This window comes from Athene noctua, chromosome 11 (genome assembly GCF_965140245.1).
Source record: "Athene noctua chromosome 11, bAthNoc1.hap1.1, whole genome shotgun sequence".
Lineage (NCBI taxonomy): Eukaryota > Metazoa > Chordata > Aves > Strigiformes > Strigidae > Athene > Athene noctua.
In genome coordinates this window covers 14421191-14434998 of record NC_134047.1, presented here as the reverse complement: position 1 = coordinate 14434998, position 13808 = coordinate 14421191, and the positions used below count along the sequence as shown (strand labels likewise).

The 13808-nt window shown below is 52.5% G+C and overlaps 1 protein-coding gene across 4 annotated transcripts in view; it reads right to left on the bottom strand.

Annotated features, from left to right (window-relative positions):
- The window catches only part of ZMYM3 (zinc finger MYM-type containing 3), a 34058-nt gene extending 21405 nt beyond the window's left edge, over positions 1 to 12653 (bottom strand). For 3 of the 4 annotated variants that reach the window (XR_012634335.1, XM_074914849.1, XM_074914851.1), the window contains exons 1-3: positions 12581 to 12653; positions 916 to 1812; positions 160 to 203 (exon numbers count right to left, since the gene is read on the bottom strand). Coding sequence is in view for 3 of the 4 variants with exons in the window: in XM_074914849.1 (XP_074770950.1) it covers positions 160 to 203; positions 916 to 1798 (927 nt within the window). In the remaining variant the exon portion in view is untranslated. The remainder of the gene's footprint in view (positions 1 to 159; positions 204 to 915; positions 1813 to 12580) is intronic. The other variant, XM_074914850.1, reaches the window with a different exon arrangement.
- Positions 12654 to 13808: the final 1155 nt, after the last annotated feature.

Sequence of the window (13808 nt, the reverse complement as noted above, 5' to 3'; positions counted from 1 at the left end):
TACAGCACTGCGGCAGTGCACAGGGATCACTCCATCACAGGAGACATGCAAACTCCTTCACAGAGGACTGATGAGACAGCCAGTGTCCCTCAGAGTTTGAAAACAGCCAGCCACCCTCTACGCTCCTGTAGCATACATACTTGCCTGCATTCTCCTCACCTTCTCAGTTGGCAGTTCACTTCCCTTCCCAGACAGGCCTTCTCCTAGAACAGAAGCACAGAAGAAGCTTGCATCTAACATCTTGCTTTTTTCCAGCAGAAGAGGGCAGGTGTTCTTTAAAAGCAGCCACCCTTTGGGTCAGTCTGCACATGAAGCCTCAGACAATCCTGGCTAACAAGCACAGTTCTGGTGGTGATCAGGCACAGGAAAGCTCCTAAAACCACCACCTGTAGTTAGAGATCCAAACACACAGCTTGGGAGGAGTCCTGTAAGGGAGAGACCTCCCTGCATGGGGAAGGTGTGCTGGGCAGTTGTCTCTGACTGCTTCTGACCAAGACTGAGCATCTCCTGAGGGTGGCCAGACTGAGCAGAGGGACTTTGCCTATCGGAAACACCTTGTCCTGGTGACCCTCAGTTCCAGGAAAGACTTTAGTGATGAAGAGTGTGAACTAACCTGATGCACAGCACAGCTTTATCAGGGAAGCTCCTAGCTGGCGCAAGCATTGAAAAAATCAAAGTTAAAGCTATGAAAACCAGAGCAAGAGCTTGTGTGCACCAAGGGAGCAGCTTCCAGAGCATTATTCCCTGTAAGCAAGATGTTTTCCCGAAATCTATCCCATCAATAGCACTGACAATTTCCATAGCAGGGGACAATGGGAAAAGTCAGAGCAAAAAACAGAGTCCAGCTTCAGCAGTGTGCAGCAGGATGACCTCCTGAGCAAAAGGAAGCCAAGTTCTGCAGAGATAACAACTTACCTGCTGCTGGTGAGGCTTCCTGTGCTTTCAGTACACTACTTTCTTTAAGTGAGTTGTTCCCACTATCATCCCCTTCCTCTGCCTGGTTTTCCTCTGTGGGCTCAGGGGGCAAAGCTGCAGTACTGTTGTTGGGGCTCAGTTCCACCTCTGCTTCCCCTGCCAGCCCTTCCCTCTGCATGGGTGAGCTCTTCCTTGGTGCCTTCAACCTGGTCTTCTTTGTCTGTTTAAGACTGTGTGGGGGGGGGGGCATTGGCGGACTTGAGGATTGTGCTGTGATTTCTTCCACAGCTGGGGCACTGCTGGGGTCCCTGGATTCAGGAACAGGCTGTTGAGGTGATTCAGGGGTGTTGTCATCAGATAGTGCAGGAATAGCAGCAGCACCATCTTCCTTTAGGTCCCCAGAATCATTTTTTGGTGCATCTTTCCCTTCTTTCCACGTTTCTGGAACAAGGGCTTCTCTAGAAAGGGCAGAGGAGTCTGCTGGTCCATGCTCCACATCCTGGGAGGGATGTGGCTTATACAGCCCATCCATACCCTCCGATTTATCTAGCTCCATTAAGTCAGCAGTTTTATCCAAGTCATCTAAGACTTCAGGTTTCTCCAGCATATCCAAGACACTAGGTTTATCTAGAACGAGGTTGTTCGATTTGTTTAGTTCAGATACGCTGTCTGCTTTTGCTAGAAGGTCCAAGTCCCCATCTGCAGTCATCTGCTTAGATTGATCCCAGCCAGGGGGCTGAAGAACTGAAGCTTCCTGGGTAGAAGCTGTTTGGGAACCCAGGAGATTTTCCCCAAACTCCATGTCAGCAGGGAGATCACCAATAAGTGGTTTGTCAGGCAAGGACAGGGGGTCCAAAGATCCCGAAAATTCACTGGAATCCATTTAGAAGATGACAACTGGAAATGAGAGACAGACTTGCAAGTTAATGTAAAGTAGTCTAACACAGCACATGGATTGTCCACTCTTTTGAACACTGTTGAAGTAAAACAAGGCCCAGTAATTACTGCTAGCCATAACCAAGATATCAGCAGATCGATCACATCTACTCATCATGTTACAAAACTCTAAAGCCAAACAGCAGCAGCAGGACACAGCTGTTCAGTACAGCAGACCTTTGGGAACTCTACAGCCTCCACACGCCTCACCACAGCACGGCAAACAGACTCGCTTATGCTAAATGACACAGTGGGGTATTAGAAATGACTTGAGTACCAATTCAGGAGGCTTCATAGAGTTGTTCTGTGGTGTGCAATACACCCTTCCCTGCCCTCCTCTCTATCTCACCAGACCCAAAAAACATGGTTTATCCTTTCTCCTGATCTGTTCTCATGGAGCTAATACAGCTTTTATTTTTAAAGTATCTTTTCTCTTAAACATAGAGGCAAAAAAGAACTCCTTTACAGCTCTGTAACCTCTGCCTTGAACAAGATACAGGATGACAAGATGCACGAATTTTGTCAGAGGACAGATATAAACCATGTTATAGTATAACTACAGCTACAGCATAGTCCCAAAACTATGTGGGCTGGTATTCAGACACAGAACAATTGAAAAAGCTTAAGTTAGAACTAGGTGGAATTCTGGAGAATGACAAGAAGAAATGGGGTAAAACTCCTGAACAAGCTCAAGCATAAAAAAAGGAAGCCTACAGAGGGTAGAAGCAAGGACAGACAGGCTGGGAGGAATAGAGAGAAACTGTCCAAGTAGCCAAGGATCAGGTTAGGAAGGCCAAAGCCCTGATAGAATTAAACCTGGCCCAGGGATGTTAAGGACAACAAGAAAATCTTCTATAGCTATGCTGGTGATAAAAAGAAGGCTAGGGAAAATGGGGGCCTTCTCTGGAAGGAAACAGGAGACTTGGTTACCCAGGATATGGAGAACACTGAGAATCTCAACGACTTTTTTTCCTCAGACTTCACCAACAAGTGCTCCAGCCACACTACCCAATACAGAGACGGCAAAGGAGGGGACTGGGAGAAGGAAGAACCACCCACTGTAGGAGAAGATCCAGGTCTGAGACCATCCAAGGAACGTGAAGGTGCACAAGTCCATAGGACCTGATGAGGTGTATCTGCAGGTCCTGAGGGAACTGGTGGATGAAGTGCCCTACCCAAACCATTCTATGATTATATGTTAAAAGCATTCATAAAAGGAAGAATAAGTAACAAAGCAGACACAAGCATGCAATGAGTGTCAAGAAAAAAGACCAGTGTGACTTTGCAGGGTGCAGACAGCACACTTGCACAGGATGTGATGCTGACTGCAAACATCACAGGAACAAAGTTACAGCCCAACTCCTCATGGTCGAAATTATAAGACAGAAAGGGCAAGACTTTGAGATGGGGAAAGCAAGCATTTATATCAATGAATTATACACACACACACACCCCCCAAGAGATAATCGTTGACAAAGCTGACAAAGGAAAAGGAGAAGGAGCTGGAGTCTATAAGTGGTAAAACAGAGTAAGACTTGAAGTAGCCTCATGTTGCCAAAACAGGCTGTATGTAGACACTGCAATGAAGGCACTAGAATCAAAAGATATGGGGGGGATAAGTTGGTGCCACAAGAGTCATTCTAATTCTAAATTTGGAAGTGTTTTATGCCCTGAAGCAGAAGCTTCAGTATTCCTGTCTATTGGGTCCTACTATGGGCATAACTCATCGGTACCAATGAAGGCGAAAGCCTGAAATAATTTCAATGGTGATGGCTGATTAATTCTTCCTTTATAACCTTCCCTCTGAAAGGACAACCAAATCTCACTCACAAATGGTTTACTCAGTACTAAATAGGACACATTTGGACAGAGAATGTACCCAATTTCTGAAACTCATTTAAGCAGGAGTTTAGGGAATCATACCCTACAGCTGGAGTTCAAAGTCTTCAGAGATGCGCAGCAAGTTTCACCACTAAAGACTTCAGTGATTCCATTCAATTTCTTTAGTTATAGAGGAGACAAAGCTTCTAGAATGAGCCAATTCCAGAGCAATACAGGATCTAAGACATGTTTTAGGGTGGCTACAGAAAGAAGAACAAAGTGAGATAGAAATAAAGACATCTGAAATAGAGGTCCTAAGGATCTGAAACTGATGAGAACCCTCCCAAGATGATAAACACATTTTTTTCTGCTGCTCAGAATACAAACAATGCCTCCTTCTTAAAAATGTTCCACACCCAGATTTCCAGACAGACAGCAGTCCTTACAACAATAAGCAGCAGAAAGGTTAAGCCACCCAGATGAATAAGGAAAGTTTATTTATAGGTATACTTAACAGGACTAACATACTCCTCAAATTCACCTTCAGACACTTTGCACAAGTCCGCACCCACAGAGGTGATACTCCTACACTATTTGCCACTTTCAGCTGGCCTAGTCATTGCTTGGTAGAAATAGACCCTGGGAACAATTTTGGAGCATAAGAAATCCATTTCAGCACTCCCTCCCAGAGGATAATGCAAGCAACAATTAGCCTATGAACTTGTCACGTTACTCCTGTGCTCTACAAATATCTGTTTTCAATAGTGGATTCCTTAACACTGCTTTCAAGCTTTGGGTGCTAGAGCACTACGATGCAAGACAAGACTCTGACAAACTTAATGGTGACAACATTGACCAACAAAACGGTCTTAAAGAGAACAAGTATTCTGTGGATTAAGTCAATCCCAAACTATTGGTATGTGGTTGGGACAGAACGCAGACCCTTCTGCAGGCCCAAGAGTCTGCAGTAAGACCATTCACTTGCACGTTCTCTTTGGAAGCACAGCACTTGCCCTGTGTGTTCAAGGTCCTGTCAACTTTCATCAGCTCTGTCCAAATCCCCCGGACAGAACAAAATTCTGGCAAAAGACCCAAAACTTCTTAGGATGTGCAAAGCTAAGGACTGCTGTGGTCAGTCAAAAAAGAGAGACTATGTATTTGAATATCCTGTTCCTAGTCACACTGAGATGGATACCTGGGGAGAGAGTATAAGAAATATAACTAACAGGATGCTCCTCTTCAGCACATCCTCCAATCAAGCAGCAATCAGCTGCTCAAGAACTGCTTGGCTTAAGTTGAACTGAGACTGTCGCTGTTAAGACTGCCTAATCCCCCTTTGAACCAATTATAGTTTGGGCCTCCAAAAATTCCAGTGGCAATACATTCTGCAGCCTAACATTCAGTTTTTAAAAGTACTTTCCTTTTGTTTACTTTAAACCTGCTGCAGCAGAACTCCATGACAAGGCAATACAGAGCAGATGAATGCTGACTTTTGATGTTATTTATAAGAATCTGGAAAAGCTAATGGAGTTAGAGTTGAGGCTGGACCCAAGCTGGTGATGCTGACAAGCAGTTTGAATGGGAAAGCAAGGAATGGCCCTGTCCATCACTGCAATTCTGTTTCCCTGACAATGAAGTCGTTACAGTGGCTTTCAACCGCCAGCTGATGAGGATGCAGAGGACAGCCCTCAGGATGGGAGAGAATGATGTTTTCCAGCTCCATGGGTTGCTCTGAAGTCAAACTCAACCTGAGGGAATTAGAGCTACCCAGCTACAGCAGGGTAAGAAACACTACTACTTCTGTTTGCCCCAGGCGTTCAGATTCCTCTGGGCTTTCTGCTGAGCTTCACAGTGAGTTAAGCTGCCAACTGAACGTGCACTTTATCTCTGGTTAAGTCTCTTCTCCCTTTCTCCAAAAGAAGAAAACCAGCTTATTGTTTCTGGCAGATGCTGAAATGATCAATGCAAGTCATCAACTTTTTTATTCCAGGACCATCTAATGCACAGCCCAGTGTCTGTGCTCTGGTCACTGGTCTGCTTGAAATTTTCCTCTTTTCCAGTCACATGCCTGGCAGTGAGGAGAGTACGCTGGAACATGACTTGGACAAATAAAGAGGAGGCAGTCTGCTGAAATTCTGCAGATATGACTGCTCTACTGGACATTTGGGAAGTCCTTACTTAGGATACCACAACGTCCTCCCTGGAGTATTCAGTAACAGATATTCCTGGGAAGATCAAGTTCAAGGAGCAAAGTCCCTGGACAACAGTCTGAAACAGAGTGCTTCCCAGGTAGCATGAAAGAGTTTTCAAAGAAGTGATAGGATGGCTGAGGGTCCTCCCCGAGCACACAGAACTGGCACAGAACCTAACACTTACCATCAAATCCAACACAGGTGACTACCAGACCTGACCTGTCCTTTCTGCCAAAGAGGGGGCACATGGATCTCTGCTCAGACCTGGAAGCTCAGAGTGACACATCTCTGCCGGGACACTCAAGTACACCAAGTGACTGCCTGGGACTTTATCAAGTTTATTAAAGACATCAGTGGTGCTGTAACTGCACAGATCTTCCACATACCAGTGTCCTCATATAACTATTAGCAGGGGAATATGCGGTCTGCCTACAAAAATTAGCAGCTACCATCAAGCATTTAATTAAAATCAGACAGGAAGAAAAAAATACTGTTGTTACTCCCTCTCAATGAAGTGAATACCTCAGAAACCTCTACTACCCATGAAACAGCACAGCCACACAGTTGCTGCTTTCCCCTAGCAAAGCAATTGCTTGGGTACCTGTCCTAGACTTTTGTTCATGGATATGAATGTAAGGCTTTTGAAGGCTCAAGGATTTAGCTTTTTCGCTATTAGAGATCATTTGAAATATGAAAAGCATTAACTAATAACTAGAAAAATTAAGGCACTTAAATCAACATTCAGTTAATTCCTACCTACGAGTTCTCTAAGACCTGAGTGCAGCTCTGGAGGAAGTTCCTATTTTTAGTGCCAAATTTTAGAATAAACAGTAACACCCAACCTAGTATTTCTCAGCAAAAACAGTGGTCGATACACAATCAATAAAACATTAAGAAAATAATATAATGTCCTACCAGAGTGGTTTCAGTCAACAGATCTTCATTAACAATATTATACCTTGAGTGACAAATATGGCAAAAGCCAACTTCATCGCTGTGTCTTATTTGAGTTTACGTGGGCAATTAATAGCTTTCCAGACTCAACCCCTGCAAACATTTATTACAGATTGGTTAACTCATTTTAAAGCAAATGAATTTATGAAGAATCACCAGTAAACTAAGCATACTGCTAAGGACCAGGTTTCAGTCCAGATTCTCCAGAAAGGATTTTGTTATTCACCAGTGGTTTTGCAGAGGTAGCTCTCTGAGCTCCCACCTGGTAGCCCAAATTCCACCTTCAAAGAGCACAAAGCCCATTGGTGAATTCAGTACAGTGCTGGTTGCACACAGTACCACATTAGACCATTACTGTCTCAATCTCGGCTTCTTCATGACAGATACAATCATAGAATCACAGAATCATTCAGGTTGGAAAAGACCCTTGGGATCATCGAGTCCAACCATCAGCCCTACTCTATAAAGTTCTCCCCTACACCACATCCCCCAACGTCTCATCTAAATGACCCTTAAACACATCCAAGGATGGTGACTCCACCACCTCCCTGGGCAGCCTATTCCACTGTCTAACCACTCTTTATGTGAAAATTTTTATTTATAATGTCCAGTCTAAACTCCCCTGTTGCAGTTTAAAGCCATTTCCCCTTGTTCTATTGCCAATTACCTGTGAGAAGAGACCAGCACCAGCCTCTCTACGATGTCCTTTCAGGTGGCTGAAGATACTGGAAGAACTGAGATGTTCCAAATTAAAAAAAAAAAAAAAAAATCTGACACAATAACACAAGAATCCCACTGCTTTAAGAATCAACAGTGGTTCAGAAAACACCTTCCAGTGATAAACCTCTTTTGTTCATTAAAAAGAAATGGGGACACATGACCCATCTCAAAAAAACCCACAAGGTAAGAAGATCTACAGCAGAGGACTCTTCAGGGATCTAGACAAATGCACACAAGGACTCAAAATCTGGAAATCAAGGTTGGACAAATCCAAAACCAGCTACTTCCAGATTAACACTATAGATGATTACTTAAATAACTGACCCAGGGATATGCACACCCTCTGTGACTTGGAGATTTTACAACAGCATTCAGTGATTCTCTCTGAGTCAGCTACGGCTCCTGCAGATGTCACTGGTCATGTTCTTCAGCTTGTGCTTTGCAGGCAGGGCTTGGTGAACAGTTGTCTCTTCTCATCACCAAACCTGTTATTGGTTCTCCCAGAGTGCAAACAACAGCAGTGACTAGAACTGTTATGTGTGACTAGAACTGTCCACATGACAGGAACTGATAGATGGAGAAGGGAAGGGCCTTCCCAGAACATCACCAGCAGCCCCAAGGCTCCAGCAATGGTTTTTCTAACAGTCCTAAAGCCAGGAGGTACCACGACCACCGCTAAATTTTTCTACACCAGGAGCACCAGCTTAGGATGCAGGTCTCAAACTTAGCACAGCAGTCACACAGAATCAAGAAAGCCTGAACCCTCCAACACAGAGCAGATGGTGCTGCAAAATACCTGGTAAAACGTCAAAGGCAGAAATGACCAAACTAGATGTTGAGCTTGCATTCCAGAAACTTCATCTCAGCTTCAAGAAAGTGCAAGAGGAAGGACAAATTTCAGAAATCTTCTTGCAGAATTGTCTGGAATCAGGTTTACCAGGAGACTCCCTGCAACACTTCAAAGGTACTTGGCAAAATTCCTTGGATCTCAGCATTATTTGCTGCTGACGCAACACCTCTGTACTGGTAGTAAACTCTAAGACAACCAACAGGAGCAAGCTCATCCATCCAGAATGCCATCCTGGCAGCAGTTTGAAACTGATTGGATACTCTCACACCCCTTTGTAAGACCAGGATCCCTCCAAGCACTAAGTGCCAAGGCTTTGCAACAGAGAAAGGAGCAACAAGTCTAGGTACACTCTAACTCAACTTGCTTTGTTTACACGTGTTAAGACAGAGGTCTTAGCAGCAACGCCTGGTGTCTGGAGAGCAATTCTGCTTCAAGAACCAACTCCACTCAGATCAAGTCAGAGAGAAAACTCTCCTGCTGCTTGTACAGCTTTGTGTCTACAGCATGAATAAGCAACATTTCTTCCAAGGCTCACCACTCGCCACGTATCAACATCTGACAGAATAGTGTTATGCAGAGGGGAAGTGAATGGGGGTAAAAGAGCTTTGGTAGTACTATCTGAAGCACAACAAAAAAGCATGGAGGTGCACGGCATCTGCTGAAACTGCCCTAATGATATTAGGACCCTGGTTAAAAGACAGAAATAGGCAGTAGACCTGGAAGTGGTAAAAAAAATATGTCCTCCAGGTCTCTACCTGTTGCCAAAATGCTTCAGGAGGGTGTAAGGCCACCTAACACAAAGTCGTGGTCACCTCCCCCAAGCAGCCACAGCCAGCTGGAGAGGAAAGGTGCAGGCACAGCAGGTGACTCTCCAAAGGAGAGTGCTGCAGCCTGGGAACAGGCCATGGACTAACCAACCCTGGAGACCCGCAAATCAAAACTGGACAATGCCCTGAACAACGCAGTCTCATGTCAGCTCTGCTGTGAGCAGGAGGTCAGTTGGACTAGAGACCACCAGAGAGCCCTTCCAACCTAAATCTGTAGTTGTTTGAATAAACATCACTGCACAGGGGAGAGAGAGAAGACAAGAGGGCAGAGCCTCGGGGAGGATACATCTTTGAGGCCAAAACATCTAATTTTCCTTAAGTGGCCTTAGAGCCAGAATACTGGAAGCACAAGGTGAGCAGTCTCCTCAGCCTCACTGACAGTCCCAGATCCCTCTGCAAGGTGCCTGCTGCCAGGTTCCTGAAAAGGCATTTAAGTGTTGGGATGCTTCACTGCACATGCAGCTGTACAAACTGGCCTCGGGTAATGCTGGGTTGAACAGACACCAGTGTCTCACCCAGCCTAGTGACCGACTCCTTTCTCTTTACACTGCTGAGGGCTGAGCCAGCAGAGCAGGCTTACGGGAAACGGCCAGAAGACACCACCAGAGCCCACAGCCAGCGGGACTGGTGAAGATGGTCGCAAGGCCTGCCCTTTCCTGACCTGTGCTGCTGGCAGAGGAAGAAGTCAATGCTTAAAACACTCTGCCAAGATTAAAGCCAACAAATTCATCGTCACAGTTGTAGCCTATACCGTATTTCCCTTGGATTGCTTTTACCATAACCCTTCTGCACTAGAGGCTTCTGCTGGCACACCTGTGTCCATGAGGGTCACGCATCCCAGCATCACCGACCATAAAGCATCCATAAAAGAAATAACACAAGGGGCTTTGCTCCCAAAGTAAGGCCATGGTCTCAGCCTCAGCCCCTTGCTCTGGCTGTCAGAGCTGTGGAGGAATCTGGTATGACTTACTGTCATCCTCGAAAGCAAAGGCACTTGCAGCAAGGAGGATGTAAGCAGGTATGGAGAGAAACAGAGATTGTGCAAATATGCATGCTGGGGCTGTAAGCTGCAGGTTGGCCATTACAGGCAGCAGCTCTGTAGGCTGTGGCTATTCCTTTAGTAAAGCTGGGTTGGCAATAACGACAGAGCTACACCTCTTATCACCAGCTTTGATCCCAGGACAGGCAGGGTTAGGCAAGAAAATGCAGATTAAACGTTTTCTTGGGGAATGCAGCAGCAGTGAGAGGGAGAAGTTACAGCCTAGAACAAGAGCCATAGCTGAAGCACAGCAGGAGGAGAAAGGAAGAGCACAAACAAAGCAGCTCTCATCCTCATCAGAAAGAGACTCCAGGAACCCTTCCCCAGCATCAGCTGAGCATCCTAACCCCGACCATCACCTGACACAGCCCGTGTCCAGTGCTGCCTCTGCCCACACAAGCATATCTGACTGCCAGAGCCTTTTCCCGTGCCAGGCACATGCCACAGCCAGCTCCCAGCCTCGCCGGTGCATACCCTCCCGTCTGGGGCCAGTCCTGCCTCCACCTCTGCAAACCACGTATGAGGTACTGCTGCTCCCAGGACACCTCGCTGGCCACGGCCACGCTGCTCACACACAGCCCGGCTTGGTGAGGCTTCAGCAGGTCGGGGCTTTGCCCCCCTTCGGCGGCACAAGGCAGCTTCAGCCCCATGGGGCTGCACCTTTCTCTCACTGGGCCTGATCCTTGAGAGCAGCGCACCCTGTCCGGGGACCCAGACACACACTCCAGGCCTCAGGGGGAGTCCCAAGCCCTGCCCTAGTCCAGACCCACCCCACCCACAGAGGGGGAGGTGGACAGAACGGGCCGGCCAGTTCACAGCCCAGCAGCTGCGTTTTTCGCGAGCTCCTCAGACTTCGTCCCTCTGTGTGGTGACAACAGCATAAAGGCTGCGTCGCGCAGAGCCTCTGCCCGAGATGCAGGGAAAGGCGAGCCGGGGGGGCTGGATGCTGGGGCAGCAGCTGCACCCCAAGCTGCGGGGGGGGTGTGGGTGCCAGGGGCCAGCCAGGACCGCTTGTGGCCACCCCGCAGCAGGGACAGGCCCTGCTGGGGGGGTGCACCAGGGGCTGGGGCAGGTCTCACCACCCACCAAGCACCGGGCCCAGCCTGTGCCCGGGCACCGTTATGTCGGGGGAACACAGCTGGCCCCCAGCACTAAGGTGGGGGCCACACCGGGGCCTCCCCCGCCCCGTGCCAACCGGGGCGGGGGCTGCGTGTCAGGTTGGGCCCTTCCCCACCGAACTGGGGGGGACCCCGAAGCCTGCTGCGCCCCGCCGGAGCGGGGGTCGTACCGGGGTCTGCCCTGTCCCAAGGGGGCGCTGGGGGGGGGGGGCGGGGTCTGTCCGCCCCCGCCCCCCCCCCAGCAGACACGGAGCCGGTGCCGCATCGGGGTGGGGTCCCCGGGACCCGCCCCCCGCCGCAGGGCGCCCCCAAGCGGTCACCACGGGAGGGGGGGGAGGGGGCGAGCGGCGCCGGCCCCGCCCCCTCGCAGAGCGCTAGGCCCCGCCCCCTCCCGCCAGGCGCGCGCCCCGCCCCCCATCCTGTGGGGGGCCCCCCCACCCCGCCCCGCCCCCCCGGGACCCGCGCCGCACGCGCCTCCCCCCACCCCCACCCGCGGGGCCAAGCACCGGCGCCCCACGGGCGGGCGCCCCACGCCGCGCCACCGCCCCACCTGCGCCTCCCGTGCAGCCGTAGGGAGGCGCCCGCGGCCGGCGCCGTTCGTACCTGGCTCCCCGGAGCTGCGCCGCCCGCACTACCCAGAGCCCGGATTCGGGTCGCGGCCCCTTTAAATGGAAGCGCCGCTCGGAGCCCTCAGCGCGTTGCAGCCCGAGGGGGGGCGGAGGCAGCGCCCCATTGGCTGTGCAGAACGAGGGACGCGTTCCCATTGGCCGCGGCGGAGCCTGGGCTCGCGAGACTCGCTTGCCGACGGCGGCCTCGGAAACGCGGAGCGGAACCACGAGGCCGGGATCGGCGCGACAGCCCGGACTCCGCCGGGCGGCCGGAAAACCCGGAACGGATCCGCGTGGCGGAACGGGACCACGCGAACAGACAGCGCGGAGCCGAGCGCGGGCAGCGGCCGCACCCCAGCGGTGCACGGCGGAGTGTGAGGCGGGGGGCGCGGGCCGGAACGGGGCCCCCCCAGTGCCCGCCGGTGCCCGCGCGGCCACCCTCAAAGTGCGGAGCGGATCGCGCGGAGTGGGCTCGCCACCCCACTCCCCCCCACCCCACCCCCCCACACACCTTTTAACCCTCCCGCTGCCGCCTCTCCCGGCCCGGCCCCCGTGGCCGCCCCGGGGGGCCCAGCCCGGCCGCGCCGCCACAACCTCTACCTGCGCGGGGGGAGCCGCCCGGCCGGGTCCAGGCGCCGCCACCGCCTCCCTGGAGCTGGAGCGTCTCCCCGGGGCGGTGAGTGACAGCGCGGCTGGGCGGGGCTTCCGCGGGGGCCCGGGACACGGCACCGCCCCCGGGAGGGGCTGCCCCGGCCACCGCCCGCGCCCCGCCCCCGGCACCCCCGGGCGCACCCCCCGCGCTCCCCTCCCCCACACAGGCCCCGCCCCCCTCCGTGCCCCCCGGGCTGCCCCCCTCCCCCCCCCGCGGCACCCCGCACCCCCCCCGGGCTCCCTCCCCCACCCATGACAGCCCCCGCCCGGGCTCCCCGCCCCCACCCGCGACACCCCCCGGCGTGTGTGTGTGTGTCCGTGTCCCGGGGGGCTCAGGCCCCCCTTGCCCCCCCCCCCACTCCCCTGAGAGGCTCCTCCATCCCCCCCCCCGCTTTTTTGTCTCCCCGCGGGGAAGACGCGGGGTGGGGGTGCGGGGAGCGTGGGCTGAGCCCCGGGGGCGGGGGGGGGCACACACCGGTGTGCGCAGCGCTGGGGCCGAGAGGAGACACCGGGGCGACCTCCCGCGCTGCGGGGAGGGGTGAGGCGAGGCGGGTTTACGGCCACCCGGCTGCTCCCCGCCCCGGGGCTCCCGCACCCGTGGAGCGGGCTGGCCACGGGCTCACGACACCCCCTCCCCGTTACGTGCGACGGGACACGGAGGGAAACGGGGAGGTTTTATTGAGAGGCGGTGAAATCAAGCTCACCGGAGGTAGTTAGCAACCACGCTCCCGCGGGCGTCGGACCGTTCCCGGCACTCTGCGGCCGCCGGGGGCAGGGCACGGCAGGACCCTCCCTACCCCCGCAGGCCGGTTCCTCCCGCCGAGCCGGCTGCCCTCCCGCAGCGGGGCAGCACCGAGCGGGCCGCCGGGAACGTGATCCGGAGGAGGTGAGGGGGCACCCGCGGCTGGACGGGGAACGGGGCTGGCGCTCGCCCTCGGTGCCCAAGCGACGCGCCGGCTCCCCCAGCGGTGCCCGGGCTCCGGTACTTACGGGCCGTAACGGAGAGGCACAGCGGGAGCGGGGAGGCCGCCCCTGGCACACGGGAAGGGAAGGGCGGGCTTGGGGGGGGCGGGGGGCGACGCGACACGACACACGCTGCGCGTAAGAAGCGCGGGCTGAGCGCGCAGCGCAGCGCGCACCCGCTCCCCGCCGCTGTCTCTTTAAAGCGAGCGGCCCC